Here is a 17,646-nt window from a genome sequence, read left to right as displayed (position 1 = left end):
AAACACCTCTATCATATCCCCCCTCAGCCATCTCTTCTCCAAGCTGAAAAGTCCTAACCTCTTTAGTCTTTCCTCATAGGGGAGCTGTTCCATCCCCTTTATCATTTTGGTCACCCTTCTCTGTTACTTCTCCATCGCAACTACATCTTTTTTGAGATGCGGCGACCAGAATTGTACACAATATTCAAGGTGTGGTCTCACCATGGAGCGATCAGAGGCATTATGACATTTTTCCGTTTTATTCACCATTCCCTTTCTAATAATTCAACATTCTGTTTTCTTTTTTGACTGCCGCAGCACACTGAACCAACGATTTCAATGTGTTATCCACTATCACGCCTAGATCTCTTTCTTGGATGGTAGCTCCTAATATGGAACCTAACACTGTGTAACTATAGCATGGGTTATTTTTCCCTATATGCATCACCTTGCACTTATCCACATTAAATTTCATCTGCCATTTGGATGCCCAATTTTCCAGTCTCACAAAGTCTTCCTGCAATTTTTATCACAATCCACTTGTGAATTAGCTACTCTGAATATTTTTGTATCATCTGCAAATTTGATTACCTCACTTGTCATATTCTTTTCCAGATCATTTATAAATATATTGAAAAGCACGGGTCCCTGTACAGATCCCTGAGGCACTCCACTGCCCACTCCCCCAACCACTGAGAAAATTGTCCATTTAATACTACTCTGTTTCCTGTCTTTTAGCCAGTTTAAATCCACGAAAGGACATCGCCTCCTATCCCATGACTTTTTACTTTTCCTAGAAGCCTCTTATGAGGAACTTTGTCAAATGCCTTCTGAAAATCCAAATAACTGTATAGTTCACCTTTATCTATATGTTTATTAACCACGTCAAAAAAGTGAAGCAGATCTGTGAGGCAAGACTTGCCTTGGGTAAAGCCATGCTGACTTTGTTCCATTAAATCAAGTCTTTCTATATGTTCTGAGATTTTGATATTTAGAACACTTTCCACTATTTTTCCTGGCACTGAAGTCAGGCTAACGGGTCTGTAGTTTCCCAGATCGCCCCTGGAGCCCTTTTTAAATATTGGGGTTACAATAGCCACCCTCCAGTCTTCAGGTACAATGGATGATTTTAATGATAGGTTACAATTTTTTACTAATAGATCTGAAATTTCATTTTTTAGTTCCTTCAGAACCCTGGGGTGTATACCATCAGGTCCAAGTGATTTACTACTTTTCATTTTGTCAATCAGGCCTACCACATCTTCTAGGTTCACCGTGATTTGGTTCAGTCCATCTGAATCATTACCCATAAAAACCTTCTCCAGAACGGGTATCTCCAACATCCTCTTCAGTAAACACCACAGCAAAGAAACACACTAACTTCTGCTTATTAGCTGCCTGACTATTAAAAGCACAAACACACTAAATAATATATCCCAATAGTTTACTTCTCCCCAATAAAAAAAAAAGCTTCCCAAGCAAAACTTACTGATTCCTTTCAGTCACCAGCAAGGTGATCCTCTCCTCTCAGTGCTCAGTGTTGTCCTATGTTTGAGTTGTGATCATAAGTAGCTTTATAATTACTCAAAAGTATTTTATAACATTTAAGCTTCGGTTGTGGGCTTTGCTTTTGCAGAAAGATGCCACAGAAGGGAATATGCTAGATAAAATTGCTGTATAAACTAGAAAGCTACTAGGCCACAGTATTAGAGAGTTATGTTTAGAACATAGTACGGTCGTGCTAACATTTGCATAAAGAGCAAGACTGAATTTACATATATCCTCTTAGATTACTGGTTTATAATAAATGGCCAGCAATAGAAATATTTTGACAATTGTGTAACCCAGTTATTTGGTTTATGGGTTGGAGATGTGAAGAAGTGCTAACCCTATATAATGCCTTATCATAAAAATCATCTGAGAGAGCGCTTCATATCGGTCTCTTGCACTGTGTCACTCTCTTTCCATAAGGTATACTTAATTTTATTATTTGTAGCATTTAATAAAAAAGGATTTTCTTCTTCACAGCTGTTAGCTCTAAGCATTTACTTGAAGCACATGAAAGAGGAAGATGGGGAGAGAGGGGAAACAGGAGGAGTGGCAGGTCAAAGACAGAGCATGTGAGGAAAAGTTATCAATGTAGCCAAGTATGTGCATCCTTGATCTGCATCCAAGGAAAGGGATGCTCCCAGGGGCAGGGGAGTGACTATATGCACATATGCCATTTAGCTCCCATCATTTTTGATGGACTCTTTCTGTTAGTTTGAGCAATAAAGAATATCAGAAATTACTTTTTCTTAAGCAAGACTAAATATTCTCTATAAGACACACAGTGGACCTTTCTTGCAGAAAGCCCAAACAAGCAAGGTGTCAAACTGCAGTGCATGTAGGGCTATAAGTAACAACCATTTATGTGAGAAAATTGTGCTTTCCATCCATTAACTATGTTCTGAAATAATAATCTGTGGAAGGATTATTTAAATGCTAGATATTTTCACAAAAGAAAAATGGCACCAGTTCCAGATAGCCTTAAAAAGGGTTGGGTCCATCTGTTTTTTTTTTTCTTTGCAAAAATAGCAAATGAACAATAAGACATCCAGCCACAAGTTGTATATATGCTTCAAATGAATAAAACGTGTACAGAAATGTATGGCACTGTATTTTGTACAACGTGGGGTTAAGCAAAGCTCCCTACAACTAGAACATGTGGGAGAAAGTCTGATACTTCGTGCATATCCCGCATAGCTCTCTGCTTCAACGGCAGGGGGGATGAAGAAAAGTGGATCTATATACAGACAACAACCAACAAGGACTGAATCACATAGTCTGGGTAAACAAATAAGCATGGGTGTAGCTTGCTTATTGCGGCGGTTACTACCCCTAACTAATTAAGCTAGATATTTCACTTAGATGCAGCTCCAACACTGCTCTTTGCATTAATGGTGGGGGTGGAAGGGAAATAGAACAAAAGAGTTACTAAGAGCCAAGAGTAACAGATAAGTATGAGAGAAAAAAAAAAGTGCGAAGCTTGCTGGGCTGTTTGGTCTTCTTCTGCCGTCATTTCTATGTTTCTATGATTTAGTATGCGCCAGCTGAAGGTTGGCTATGAGAAAAAGTTGCACCATACATTCCTGCATACATCATTTTCTCTAGTTTCTGAAAACATAACACGTGTCTGGATGCCTTATCATTCAAATATTCTATTCACAAGAAAAAAAGGGTGAGCAGAGACAGAATCTGGGTTAACTATGACCCACTGCCTACTTTTCCTGAGATAAATGTCATCTACACAAAAAGGCAACCTACCACACGCCCTACTGTCTGAAACTAGACCTAAAGACAGCTTCAGGGATGGGTGACAGCTTCTTCCCATAACCCCTATGGGCTCTAAAGCACTAGCACAAGTGCTATAGCTCCAAATGTTTGCTCCATTTCGAGAGGGCTTATAGGCAAAGTCCCACAGTTTCGTGCAGTAGCTCAGGAGTCAAGTCTGCAGCAAGAGTTTGGAACTTCTCTCAAGGGCAATAACTGCAGTTACCTCCCCAAATCTTATGATGAGTAGTAATATTTACTCATTTCTCCCCCCCCCCCCCCCCCCCCCCCCCATCCTGCATATCCTCTCTCTCTCACACATGGATACAGCTGGCACTGATCCCTCCCATCTGTCACCCACTCAGCTGATACCCTTTTCTCATATGCCCCCAGCCCTCCCTTCCTCACCCTCCAATATCTTGTCCTTCCCTCCTCACCTACTAGCAGTTGCTGACTTCCAAAACACATTCAGATCTTTGTAAATGGGTATGATTGGCCACACACAGGTGCAAGAACCTTTTTTTTATAAAGATGGAAATCTTCTAAAGGGATATCTTTCCATCCAGGAATTATATAAAAATCATCTTTGATTTGATAAGAATTTAAGAGTTCTTTGAGGGATCAAATATTCTGACTGCTTTCTCTGTGCACTCCAATTTTACCCCCCACCACACACACAAAATTCACTTTAGGGCAGGAGGAAAGGGCTGAGAGGAGCAAGAGAAGCTTCCCTGTAGGCTGTTTACAAAAAGGGAGAGTGAAGAAGGAGCAGAGAAAGAGCAGAGACAAGGCAGGCAGGTGCCACGCAGTTTTCTTCAAAAGACTGAATTCAGAGGTGTGAAAGCTTTCAAGAATGTTGATTCTATGGCAGATTGTAAAATATGCAGCAACAAGCTAATTATGTGGTTTCTCCCAGGGCTGCACAATCATGGGAGGCTAGGGTCACTGCTTATCAGAGATAATTATTACTGAAAAGCACTGGAGCCCCCCATGCTTTTGTTCTAGTTCAAGAAGAATTAAGAGTAAGGAAATGTAACTGAAAAAGGTATCAATCACCTATTTGTAAAATCCACATTGTGTAATTTCAGTGCTGCAGGGACTGGATTAAGACAGCCAAGAGAAGGTGAGCATGAGCAATAGGCTGGCTGATATGTACTAGGGGTGTGCATTTGTTCCCTACGAATTGATAATCCGCAACGTATAGGGCCATATTTGTTGTATTCGTGGGGAAGCGAAACGTATCGCGATTCCCCACGAATACAACGAATCTTCACCGAATTATTCGGCCGTCTAAAGGAGCCAATTTAAACAAACCCCCCACCCTCCTGACACCCCCCCCCCAAGACTTACCAAAACTCCCTGGTGGTCCAGCGGGGGTCCGGGAGCCATCTCCTGCACTCGGGCCGTCGGCTGCCAGTAATCAAAATGGCACCGATAGCCTTTGCCCTATGTCACAGGGGCTACCAGTGCCATTGGTCAGCCCCTGTCACATGGTAGGAGGACACGATGGCGTCGGCCATCCATTGCTCCTACCATGTGAAAGGGGCTGACCAATGGCACCAGTAGCCCCTGTGACATAGTAGGTCAAAGGCTATCGGTGCTATTTTGAATACTGGCAGCCGACGGCCCGAGTGCAGGAGATGGCTCCCGGACCCCCGCTGGACCACCAGGGAGTTTTGGTAAGTCTTGGGGGGGGTCAGGAGGGTGGGGAGTTGTAGTTAATTTAATTTTAGCCGGGAAACAAATAAGAATTAATGTATAAACGTATCGGGGGGGCCCCCCTTGCCGAATGCAACGTATCTGCCCCCCCGACGAATACGAATCCCAAATGCAACGTATGGCGTCCCTCTGCACATATCTAATATGTACAGCCTACTCCTCTTGTGAGAACAGTGCCTGAGCAATAAGGGATCCGGAAAAGACTTCAGGAAAGGATGCAAGGTCTCTCTTGTGAAATCTTTTGTTACCTGTTATCCTCCTTGAAGTCTAGCATCATTATTTAAAAAAAAAAAAAAAAAAAAAGCTTCAATTCCAAAAACTGTCACTATGGAGGGATTATAAATAAAAGTTAAAAGGCACCTAGGAAAACTTTATATCAATGAAAAGCCCAACAGTGATGAAAAAAAAAGATGCATGATAAGCATGAATACATTATTGTGGTTCCATGCGATCACATAATCAGATAGAAATAAGACTAGAAGAGCAAGACCATGAGGTGGAAGTTTGTACGGAACCCATATTTTGGCCTAATGAAGAAATTCTATTTTGCAAGGACTTCTATGATTTTGCTGTAGAGTAGAACTGGAAAGAAAAGTCAGGAAACAACTGACCTAAGCACTAAGCTAGAGTCTCGCTTTAAAAAAAAAAAAAAAAAGCCCTACACCTACATATACAACCAACCCAAGGCTATACCTAGAACATGTCATCAAGGCCAGCAAACCAAGCTGCAGATGATCCCAGTATGCTGCACTAACCCAACCCCATCTCTGAATCAGTTTAGTATAACAGTCCTGTGCTTGATGCTCTTTAGTTGTATTTACGGAAGCAGATGAGTGCACCAATCACATTACCATCCATGCAGATGAGAAGCTGGGCCACGATCCTCCGCTCCATGTCCTTGGATGCAACTTCTCGCTTTGGGGTGATGGCGTCAATCTCATCGATGAAGAGGATACACGGGGCAGAGGACTGGAAACAAAGACCAGGGTGGTTAGTACATAGTTCTGAGAGATCTTTCTATAAACCATCAGCAATGGTAGCTTCTAGATGTTACTGTGGTTTAGTTTAAGGATGCTACTTGCAGAAAAGGCCATGATCCGAAAAAGGGAAGGCCCCAAAAAGCAAATCAGAAGACAGACTGTCAAAGCCAAAAGGAGCAATAGAAACAGGATAGCCCTGTCACCTTAGATCAGACTTATTTATTTAAAAACTTTTTTATACCGGCATTCGTAGGACACATGTCAGTTTACAAAAAACTGAGAAGGAAAGGAAATTACAATGAACAGGGGAGGGGATAACTGGGTGAATACACAAGTATAAGAGAGGATAGTTAACAAGCAGCGATACAACTATTTGCATTCGATTAGGATTAGATATGCAAATGAACTAATATACAATGTTACATGGCATATGCACTTGATACAATTTTTTATTTATTTATTTATTTGATACTTGTTTTATTTATTTATTTATTTATTTATTTATTTATTTGATACTTGTTTTATTCGCACAAAATAGCAATAGTTAAAAAAAAAATAACCAACTCTGGCCGAGTTTCGCACATTGGCTGCGTCAGGAGCTGAAATGTATAAATATTTCATTTGGGCTTTGTTTCCCTAATTATTGCGCTATGGCACATTTTATTAGAAGGCTTACTCTGGCAATGGGACACTGCCGCTATGCACTGATGCTTTAAAACTGTATTATTAAAAATACGTTTTTTTAGATATTTATTTAGACATTATTTGGAAAGCTTTATGATATGCTTTTGCATAGACCAGACACCACTTCTTTACACTGTTTCCGAATTTGCCAGTTTACAAGACTATGGGTGTATTATTTATTGTTTATCATTTTAACTTTGTTTATTTATTTTATTTATTTATTTAAGGTTTTTATATACCGGCAATCATGAGCACATATCTTGCTGGTTTACATGAAACGGGAGTGCATTAAATACATCAACTAGAACTGTGGTGATCGAAGGAGCAGTTACAAATAACAAGGGTAGCAGAACTTGGATAAGAAGGAAGAGATAGGAAAGAATAAACGGTTGAACGGTATACAAATAAATTAAATGCTATGTAAAAATGGCATGATTAATGGCTAAATATTTGAAGTCCTTGGTTTGTATCTATGACGTGATATTAGATTGTGTCTGGGAAAGCTTGCTTGAATAACCAAGTCTTAAGTCCTTTCCTAAAAGTTAAGAGGCAGGGTTCCAGTCTGAGATCTGTGGGAATGGAATTCCACAGAGTTTACACAGCATGACCCAATTGATTTATTTCATTTCTCAGCTCACACACCATGAATATGCTGCGATTTTTCATTATTTCATTGCCGACCTGTATTTGTTAGTATATTACCATTCTATTTTTTAGTAATACTGAATTTGTCTACTGATTGGACGCTGTTCAAGTTTTTCCATAAAACAGAATCAATAAGAGCATTTGATCTCTAATAAGGTACATGTCTGCCTCCTCTCCTTTTAAATTGCATTGGATTATTCAACATTTATTTTTATATATATTTGATTATTTTTGTACTTTTTGTGTGTACTCTTTATATGTAATTATTAATGTACTTTTATTTATTGACATTTGGTGCCTACTTTTATATTTTGATTTTCTGTGCGTATTTTTATATATATTTGTATATTTATTATTTAATGTCATCCCTTGTGTGTTTTAAAATATTGATTTTATACATACACGTATTTTATTTATTTTTGATATGTATATTGATTTGTGCAATGTCCTATCTCTTATTTGTTTTATTTATACATTTCACCCCTGACACAGCCAACGTGCGAAACTCGACCAGAGTCAGGCTTTTTTTTTTTTTTTTTTTAACTATTGCTATTTTGTGCAAATAAAATAAGTCTGATCTAAGGTGACACATCTGTCCTGTTTCTATTGCGCAGGATGTTACTTGCTACACAAAGTGCTTTACATGACTATTCCTCTTTCGACATTGCTTTTATTCATTTCTCATACTTTACTTCTTGCCTTATTAACATAAGGCCTCAAGGTGAGTTGTAAGAAAATAGTATATCTGTTACAGCCATAACAAAAATAAAAAAAAAATAAATCTGACAATATAAATCAATCTATTGAAACATCAAGTCAACAACAAAAAAAAAAAGCCCACCATAAATCAGTTAATAAAATAACCTAAAGGCAAACATCCTCTTTGCTGAATACTCCAACCCTTAGTGCTTAAAGTGCATCCATAATACAAACAGATCTTAAAAAATAAAGAAGATCATGAGAAAACTGGAGATAACTCCCAAAAGATCAAATAACTGTCCTCCAAATGAATATTCAAGGGCACCTCATTCCAAACAATGGGGTCGACACTGGAAGTAGATCTACTAGTGAAGACTAGTCTCACCTCAGATGAAGGAGGAACCCCAAAAGATCCAGTTGAGAGGAAAAGAAAATTATTATTTACCTGCTAATTTTCGTTCCTGTAGTACCATGGATCAGTCCAGACAGTGGGTTATGTCCCCAATCCAGCAGATGGAGTCAGCACAAGCTTTGAGGGGGCGTCACCCTATATACCACTACCCCCTCTGCAGGAGTTCAGTATCGAGTATATCAAAGCCCGAGTAGAAAACCCGAACCCCTTAATGGATCAAGTTGAAAAAGAACCGGCAACAACAACCGGGTACCTATAAGAACTAGAACTGTAAAGATCCTACCAACGGGTAGGAAAGGCGAAAAACACAGCAAGACAACCTGTGGGGAACTGCGAAAGCAGTAAGAGCGGAAGCCGTAAGAAAACACAGCCACAGAAAAAAACCGAGCAGGCAGAGCACCCAGACGCGGTGGGCGTCTGGACTGATCCATGGTACTACAGGAACGAAAATTAGCAGGTAAATAATAATTTTCTTTTCCCTGTACGTACCTGGATCAGTCCAGACAGTGGGATGTACCCAAGCTTCCCTACATCGGGTGGGGTCCTGCGAGGCCTGCTCGTAGAACCTGTTCGCCAAGATGTCCAGAGACAGTAGAGGCGAGATGGAGGCGATAGTGCCTTGAGAACGTATGCAACGATTTCCAGGTGGCTGCTCCACCGATTGCTGGAGAAGAGAGCGAGCGGACCTCCGCCCAAGAGGCCGCCAGAGCACGTGTAGAATGCGCGACAATGCCGGGTGGGGGAGTCCGCCCCACCCCAATGTAGGAAGCTGCAATGCCAGCCTTCAGCCATCTGGCAATCGTCGTCTTCGAGGCCTGGGCCCCGTTCTTGGGACCCGACCCAAGGACGAAGAGATGGTCCGACGGCCGGAACACACTCGTAGCCTCCAGATAGATACGCACTCGTAGCCTCCAGATAGATACACAGAGTGCGCTTGACTTCCAAGAGTCGTAGAGATTTCGGCTCAAAACACGAGAAGGACGGCAGTTCCACCGTCGGATTCACATGGAATGCAGACACCAGCTTCGGGAGAAAAGATGGAACGGTGCGGATGGAAACTCCAGAGTCGGAGAAAACGCAGAGAAGGCTCTCTACACGACAGAGCCTGCAGTTCCGATATGCGACGAGCGGAACAGATTGCCACCAGGAACACTGCCTTAAGGGTGAGATCCTTAAGCGTTGTACTACGCAGTGGCTCGACTCTAGGAGGGACAAGGATCCCGCAATGGAGACCGCAGATGTTTAATACCCTTGAGGAATCGAACAATACCCGGGTGCTGCAGTAGAGAATCCCCATCACACAATAGCGAACCAGGGCGGCCACCTGGACCCGCAGGGAATTATAGGCGAGCCCCTTGTCCACTCCCGCTTGCAGAAGTTGGAGGATCTGAGGAACAGAAGCCTCAGTTGGTCCCGTGTCCTGACCGGCAAACCACAACTCGAACACCTTCCAGCCCCTAACATAGGCTATCGACGTCGTCGTCTTTCGTGAACTCAACAGCGTGGACAGTACCGCCTTCTGGTAGCCCCGGCGCCGGAGGCGGCGCCTCTCAAAAGCCAGGCCGCAAGACAGAAGAGTTCCGTGACAGATGCCCGAGTCGGATGGGTCTGTCGATCACCAGCTGTAGAAGGACCGCGAAGATCACAGTCCCCTGATGATACTCTATTCTGCGGGGTGTTCTGAAGGAGATGGGACGGCCATGGGAGCACTAGAGCATCAACTCCCTCCGCACCTCGCTCCCTCCGGCGACTGAAGAGACGGGGAGCCTTGGCGTTGTGCGCGGACGCCATCAGATCCAGGTGAGGGGTCCCCCACCGATGGACAAGCAGTTGCATCGCCCCGTCGGATAGTGACCATTCCCCGGGATCCAGTAGTTGACGACTGAGGAAATCTGCCCGGACGTTGTCCAACCCTGCGATGTGCGAGGCCGCCCGGCGGACCAGAAAACCGCTCCGCCCACTGCATCAACATCGCTGCCTTGAGCGCGACCCGCGGGCTGCGAGTGCCGTCTTGTCGGTTGATCTAGGCCACGGTGGTCGCGTTGTCCGATAATATTGTCTGGTCTCCAGACGATTGATGGACCATTTCGACTCTTCCTCGGACCACGTCCCCTGCGTGGAGCTGCGGTCGCAGGCTGCCCCCCAGCCGACGAGACTGGCGTTGTTGGACACGCCGCGAGCCAGATTCGCCGGATCCAACCACCAGCGCAGACTGTTCCTGGCCACTTGCGGCAGAGGGAGGGTCACCCGGTAGTCCTGCGAGGGCGGTTTCCAACGGGAAAGGAGAGCTCGCTGTAGCGGCGGGAGGCGCGCAAACGCCCAAGGGACCATGTCGATGGTGGAGACCATCACCCCCAGGAGCTGCAGGTAGTCCCAGGAGGTGGGATCTGGTAACGCAGAGAACCGCCGTATGTGATCCCGCAAGGAGTGCGCCTTGTCCTGCTGCAGAAAAACCTTGCCCAGACGGGCGTCAAGCGCTACGAGGGCACGAGGAAGCTCTTGGAAAAATTCACCCCCCATTCGAGGGACTGCCGGAACTGTACTTCACCACCCATTCCAGGGACCGCCGGAACTGTACTACCCTGGTCACCGCCTTCTGGCCGTGGCAGAAAGACTTCGCTCGAACGAGCCAATCGCCCAGATATGGATGGCCTAGAGTGCCCTCCTTCCGAAGGGCAGCCGCCACCACTACCATGATCTTGGGAAAAGTGCGCGGGGCCGTCGCCAACCCGAATGGGAGGGCTATAAATTGGAAATGCTGGTCCAGAATCTTGAACCTGAGAAGGCAATGATGTTCCCGGTGGATGGGAATGTGCAGGTATGCCTCCGTCAGATCCCAGGGGGCGAGGAACTCCCCCCCGATGCACCGCCGCAATCACCGACCGCAGCGTTTCCATGCGGAACCGGACCACCCGGAGGGACTTGTTGACTTCCTTGATATCCAGGAGGGGCCTGTAGGAACCGTCCTTCTTTGGCACCACGAAGTAAATCGAATAATGGCCCAAGTCCACCTCGCGGGCGCAATAGTGCCTATCTCCCGGAGCCTGTCCAGTGTTAATTGCACAGCCCTTCGCTCGGGACCCGATCCGCAGGTGGAGAAGATGAACCGGCCCTGCGGAACGCGGACAAAACTCCAAAGCGTAGCTGTGTTCTATGGTGTCCAGGACCCACTGGTCCGAGGTGATGTGCACCCACTCCTTGTAGAATAACGCCCGCCGACCCCCAAGCCTGGGGACGACGGAGTGGGCGAGCCTGGCATCCTTGCGAGGATTTGGGAGAGGGGAGTCCCGTCCCGGGGGTGGAGCGTGCGGGCCGGCGCCCGCGAAAGGAACGCGATCAGGGCTGAGACCTGGGAGCGGAGGGCCTGGAGCCCGTCGGTCTGTAGTTCCGGTAGAAGACCGGTATCTGTCCTCCGGCAGACGATGAACCGCATTTTACCCCAGGGGCTTGATGATTTGATCCAAATCCTCTCCGAAGAGGAACTTACCCCTGAAAGGCAGGGAGCCTAGACTCGACTTGGAGGACGTATCCGCCGCCCAGTTGCGAAGCCACAGCAAACGTCTGGCCGACACCACCGAAACCATGGAACGCGCCAGCACCCGAAACAGATCGTACGAGGCATCCGCCCCGTACGCCACCGTGGCTTCCATCCTATCCGACTGGGCGGCCTCCTCGGGAGGGAGGGCCTGGGACGTGAGAAGTTGCTGCACCCAGAGGAGGCTTGCCCGCTCGAAGACCTTTTTGAGGAAAACCTCCAACTTGCGATCCTGTGTATCCCGCAGGGCCGCGCCTCCCGTCACTGGGATCGTCGTCCTCTTCGTGACCGTCGACACCGCGGAGTCCACTTTTGGTACCCTAAAGAGGTCCAGAAAATCTTCCGGCAAGGGATACAACTTTTCCATGGCCCTTTCGACCTTCAGGGAAGCCGCTAGGACCGGATCCCCCGTCTTCGACGAGGTGACGACCGCAGGCGCTACAGGCGCGGGCGGATCCGGCGGCGGGTTGAGATCCAGCTCCTGGAGAATCAGCAGGATAAGGTCGTCCAGCTCTTCCCTCTGGCAGAGGCGAAGCGTGCGCGGATCATTCCCCTCCGGCGTGGAATCCGCCTGGTCCCAGTCCGTATCATCAGGGTCAGGAGCCCCCGGGTCTGGTGCCGCTCCCACCGGCCCCGGGAGGGGTCGGGCCCGGACCGGGGGGGGGGGGGGGTGTTTGGGGGCCCCCTCGCCCGTCAGGACGGGGGGGGGGGGGGCCTGAGAAGCAGTCGCCGTCCGAGGGACCTTAGCCGGGGGAGGCCCTGCCGGTGCGTCCAACCCCTGCAAATGTGCCTTGTGCAGAAGCAAAATAAATTCCGGGGAAAAAACCCCGGCCTGCCCGAGGAGGCCCCGGCCGAAGGAGAGGCCGTGGCACCCTGTCCCTGCGGACCCGGTTCCGGTACCAGGGTTGGGAGAGAAGCCGCTACCGCTTCCCTATCCTCCAGCGCTCCCTGAGACCCCTCAGGGCGCTGTGGATGCAAAATGGCCGCCGTTCCCGCCACGAATGGGGGAGGGGCCTGCCCACGCTGCCCGGGCAAACTGGAAAGGAAGGTAAAAATTGTCGAGGGACTGCGAGGTGCCCTCCCCCCCGGGGGGGCACCGAGCGCAAATGTCGTCCCGAGAAATGCGGGGCCCCGGCTCCCCGCAGGCTGAGCAGCGCGACGGCCGCGGCATGGAGATCGCGTGTGAAGAACAGCCTCAATCAAATCCTTCAGCCTCGGGGGGGGCCGCGAGAGAGCGCAAAACGGCGCCGCGGGGGGGCCCGATCGGCCTGCACTGCCCGCCGGAGGAAGCTCCAAGTGCCGCGGGGGGGCCTCCTGGCCACACAACCCCGGCGCCGCGGGGGGGCCCGATCGGCCTGCACTGCCCGCCGGAGGGAGCTCCAAGTGCCGCGGGGGGGCCTCCTGGCCGCACAACCCGCCGAAAACGGCCTGCCTGCCTGCCACAGCTGAGCAGCGCGACGGCCGCGGCATGGAGATCGCGTGTGAAGAACAGCCTCAATCAAATCCTTTAGCCTCGGGGGGGGGCCGCGAGAGAGCGCAAAACGGCGCCGCGGGGGGGCCCGATCGGCCTGCACTGCCCGCCGGAGGAAGCTCCAAGTGCCGCGGGGGGGCCTCCTGGCCGCACAACCCGCCGAAAACGGCCTGCCTGCCTGCCACAGCAGCCCCTGAGGAGCTGCAAAATGGCCGCCGGCAAGGAAATCAGCGCGGGGAGGTCGGCACCACCGACACCTGCGCGGCACCGGAGGACTGGAGAGCTGCAAAAGAAAGAAACAACACAAAATGCAAACTTACCCTGTCCAAAACGCAGCACAGGCAAGAGAGAGGACACAGAGGGTAAGGGAAACCCAGCTCCCCAAAAGTGTAAACTTTTTCAGTTTTTTTTTTTTTTTTTTTTTTTTTTAAAACACAACAACTTGATCCAAGCAAAAAACAAATAGGCAGAGGCCAAAGTCGAAAATCAGTAAGAAAAGCACAGGGAAAATCCTATCTCAATGGGAGAAACCCAGGATACCCTACTCGCATCTGCTGGAGTCAGAAGATACTGAACTCCTGCAGAGGGGGTAGTGGTATATAGGGTGACGCCCCCTCAAAGCTTGTGCTGACTCCATCTGCTGGATTGGGGACATAACCCACTGTCTGGACTGATCCAGGTACGTACAGGGAACGCGTGTTCCTTCCTAGTGTGTAAAGAATGAACAGGTCTCCAGATACACAGGACTCTTCCTATTCAAGCTTGGAAGAATTTTAAATTGCATTTGCCAATGTATAAGTAACTAATCAACTCAAGAATTGAGATAACATGGTCTCTGGGCATGGTGCCTGTTAATTTTAGCTGCCATATTCTGGAGAATTGGAGCAGCTACCACCATGCATCTTGATTAAAAAAAAAGTTCTTGGAGCTGTGGTAAACCCAAAGGGAAGAGCTCTGAATTGAAAGTATTGGCTTAAGAATAAAAAACACACAAATATCCGATGGTCCTCCCTTATCGGGATGCATAAGTTTACCTCTGCCAGATCCACGAAAGCGAGAAATTCGCCTTCCCATACTGCAAGAAGAAGTGAGCAGAGTCTCGCCTTTATGAAATGGAGAACATGAAAGCTGTTTACCCCCTTCAGGTCTATAAGAGTGGTCCTTCTTTGGAACTACAAAACAGATGAAATAGCATCTTAGACCTCGAACTTCTAGAGGAACTGAAACCAATGTCCTTAACAGTGTAACTTCTGGAGCATGGTCTGCACTGCCACCTTTTTGACAGCCAACGTGCAAAGAGAAACCATAAAGTATCATGGATCAGAGCATCTAATTCTAGAACACAGCTGTGCTGAATAACCTCCAAGTTATGTGGGTACACTCCGGAGGAGGTAGCTGCCTACAGGCAACACCAGAGAGTGAACCCTCCTGGCTTTATTGGGAAGCTCCACAGGAGGCTATAAAGTCCTGTCAACTTCCTCGAGCCACAAAAGGACTGGTTCATGCCCCGAGAACAAAAGGGTTGAGAAACAAACTGCTTGTCTGGTCTATACATCCTGGTGTCGTGATACTGAACCTGGTTTCTGCTAGGCCAATGAAAGGCACAACCTCTTACCTTCTAGGAGCCTATTAGGCTTGGGATCTCCCAAATTTTTCACGAACTAAGCTAGGTCGTCGCCAGCGAGTAATTTACCCTTGAAAGGAAGTTTACGCAGATGGGTCTTTGACCAAGAATCCACCACCCAATGTCTTAGCCACAAGAATATCTTAGTAGAAACTGATAAAGCAACTAAGCAAGATGAAATCCTGGTAAGATCATAGAAGGCATCAGCGATGAAGGCTACAGCTGACTTCAGGCAGGCAGCCTTACCACCCTTTGGGAAGTTGCTGGACCCAGCACAGAAGAGCTCGAGCCACCATGCCACAACAAAATTGCTAACTGTATTGACAATGAAGAAGTAAATACGTGTTTAAGAGAAATCTCAATTCTCCTGTCCTGAGAAACCATAGCAGAAGTGCCATCTTCCACAGGAATAGTTGACGTCCTTGTAACCACTGAAACCAGCAGATCTACTTTGGGGATCAATTACAAATGCTGTGATGGCTCCTGTATTAGCAGATGCAATTTATTAAAAATTAATTCCCCTGAGCCCAGAATCTGAAATTCCCATTCCAAACGGGTCCAAGCTTGGGCAGGGTGGGGTTAATGTGATGAAGGACCCTGTTTCCCTCTTTCTGCATGTGTGGGACCAGGCACTTAGCCTGGACCACCTTAACTCCTACAGAGGGAGAGAGCTCTGAGGGCGGGAGCCTGCTGGGAGAATTAATTGTGTCCTGTATGGCCTCCAGTCTGCACCAGGAAACACAGCGGGAGACTACAAAGGCATCTCTGAGTGGCCAAGAAAATTCTAAGGCGTAGCTGTTTATCACCTCCAGGACCCACTGGTCCAACGTGATTCTGGTCCACTCCTCATAAAAAAGAGAGATAGCCTCCCTCAGATAGCTTCCAGGAAGGAACAGACCAACACACCTTCATTGCACAATTTTGTTTCTGCTCCTTCCTTGGGACCCACCATCTCTCGGGGATCTGTGCTGATTCCGAAAGGGCTGTCTGTCTGAACTGTTTCTGTGATGCCAGCACAGGGATCCTCCCCGCCCAAAATCTCCTAACCTCTCGAAAACGGGCTCACTGAGGAAAGGACTTCCTAGGTTCCTTCCTGTCCTCAGGTAATTTATTGCCTTTTGACTCTCCCAACTGTTTTACAAGCTGCTTCAAGTCCTCCTCAAAGAGGAACTTCCCCCTGAAGGGAGGTTTGACAGCTGGGTTTTAGACCACACGTCCGCTGACCAGTTTTACAGCCACAGAAGCCTTGGCGCTGCCACCGCCGAGACCATACTCCTGGAAAAAGTCTAGACCATGTCATAAGAGCATCAGCCACATAGGCTACCCCCAGCTCTAAACGGGCTGCCTGCGCTGCTTCAGATGCTGTTCCTGAATGCTTGTCATGTGCCTTCTACAACCAGGATAAACAGGCTCTCTGCATCAGACTTCTGCACACCGCTGCCCGAAGGGTCAAAGCTGAGACTTCAAAGAACCGCTTGAGTAGGATCTCCAGCTTCCTATCCTGGACATCCTTGAGTGCCACCACTCCCGCTACAGGAATGGTCATCTTTTTAGTAACTGCCAACATGGCTGCATCCACCTTGAGAATTCTCCATGATTCCAAGGTCTGTTCCGGCAAGGGATATAGTTTCCCCATAGCCCTAGCGACCTTCAGACCCACCTCAGGAGATTCCCACTCCCGATCCACCAAATTCTTCACCTGCTTTGGCAACGAGAAAGAGGTAGTTGGTCCCTGTAATCCTTCCAGAAGTGGGTTCACCCCTTCCTTGTCTGACTCTTCCTGGGCAGCTTTAATCCCGAGTTCCTCCATCTTCTGGGGAATCAATGGACCCAGTTCCTTCCTCTGGAACAGCCAAACCACTCGTGGGTCATCTCCGTCCATGACTGGTATCACATCCGGGTCCTGAGCATCTGGATCCTGCATGGGATCCCCAAAGTATCCAATGGATCCCGATCCGGGTCCTGCTCAGATCAGCCAGGGCACCACCAACAGGGTTTTTGTCCAGTCCCACAGGACCCCCATGAAGCTGATCAGGATCATCCAGGCTATCTGACGAATTGTCCTCCTCCGGGGCTTGTCCAAGTTCCAACATACATAGGAACCCTCCTGACTGCACTGGCCTTCTAGCCTTTTTGGCTGCCTGGGACCTCCTAGACAAGGGTCTCTCTGCCCCTAACTCCTTCCTGGCTAAATAAGCCTTTTGGAAGAGAAGAGCAAAACCCATGGAAAACACCTCCAGGTCTGAATAGGAAGAGTCCTGGATCCACTCCCTCATGAGCTCCTCCCCGTCCCGCCACCAGCAGGGTCCTTTCCCAAAGACAAAAGTGTGGGATGGGAGTCCCAGAGCTCAGAATTGGCAGCCTGCACTTCAGCTTGTGTTGCCAAAATGGCCACCGGCACCTTTCAACACCCCCCCCTGGAGTCTCCAGAGCCATCCCAGCCGCCTGCACTTTCTCGCCGCTCCCCGGGGGTCCGCCGAGGTCTCGGTCCTACCCAAGGCACATTCGTGGCAGAACGAGGCCGCATCAAGGCGAACTTGCCTCAAACCATAGCCGCAGCAAAGTTTGCCGTGCTATGCGGGAGCC

General features: G+C 48.0%; 1 protein-coding gene across 1 annotated transcript in view; it reads right to left on the bottom strand.

Moving 5' to 3' along the window:
* NVL (nuclear VCP like) overlaps nt 1–17,646 on the bottom strand; it is a 239,096-nt gene that overhangs the window by 157,579 nt on the left and 63,871 nt on the right. Inside the window, 1 exon segment of the mRNA XM_029593097.1 lies at nt 5,862–5,979. Coding sequence (XP_029448957.1) covers nt 5,862–5,979 — 118 coding nt within the window.

Source organism: Rhinatrema bivittatum, chromosome 3, assembly GCF_901001135.1.
Source record: "Rhinatrema bivittatum chromosome 3, aRhiBiv1.1, whole genome shotgun sequence".
Classification (NCBI taxonomy): domain Eukaryota; kingdom Metazoa; phylum Chordata; class Amphibia; order Gymnophiona; family Rhinatrematidae; genus Rhinatrema; species Rhinatrema bivittatum.
The sequence above is the reverse complement of the archived record's forward strand: the minus strand, read 5'-3'. Positions and strand labels throughout refer to the sequence as shown.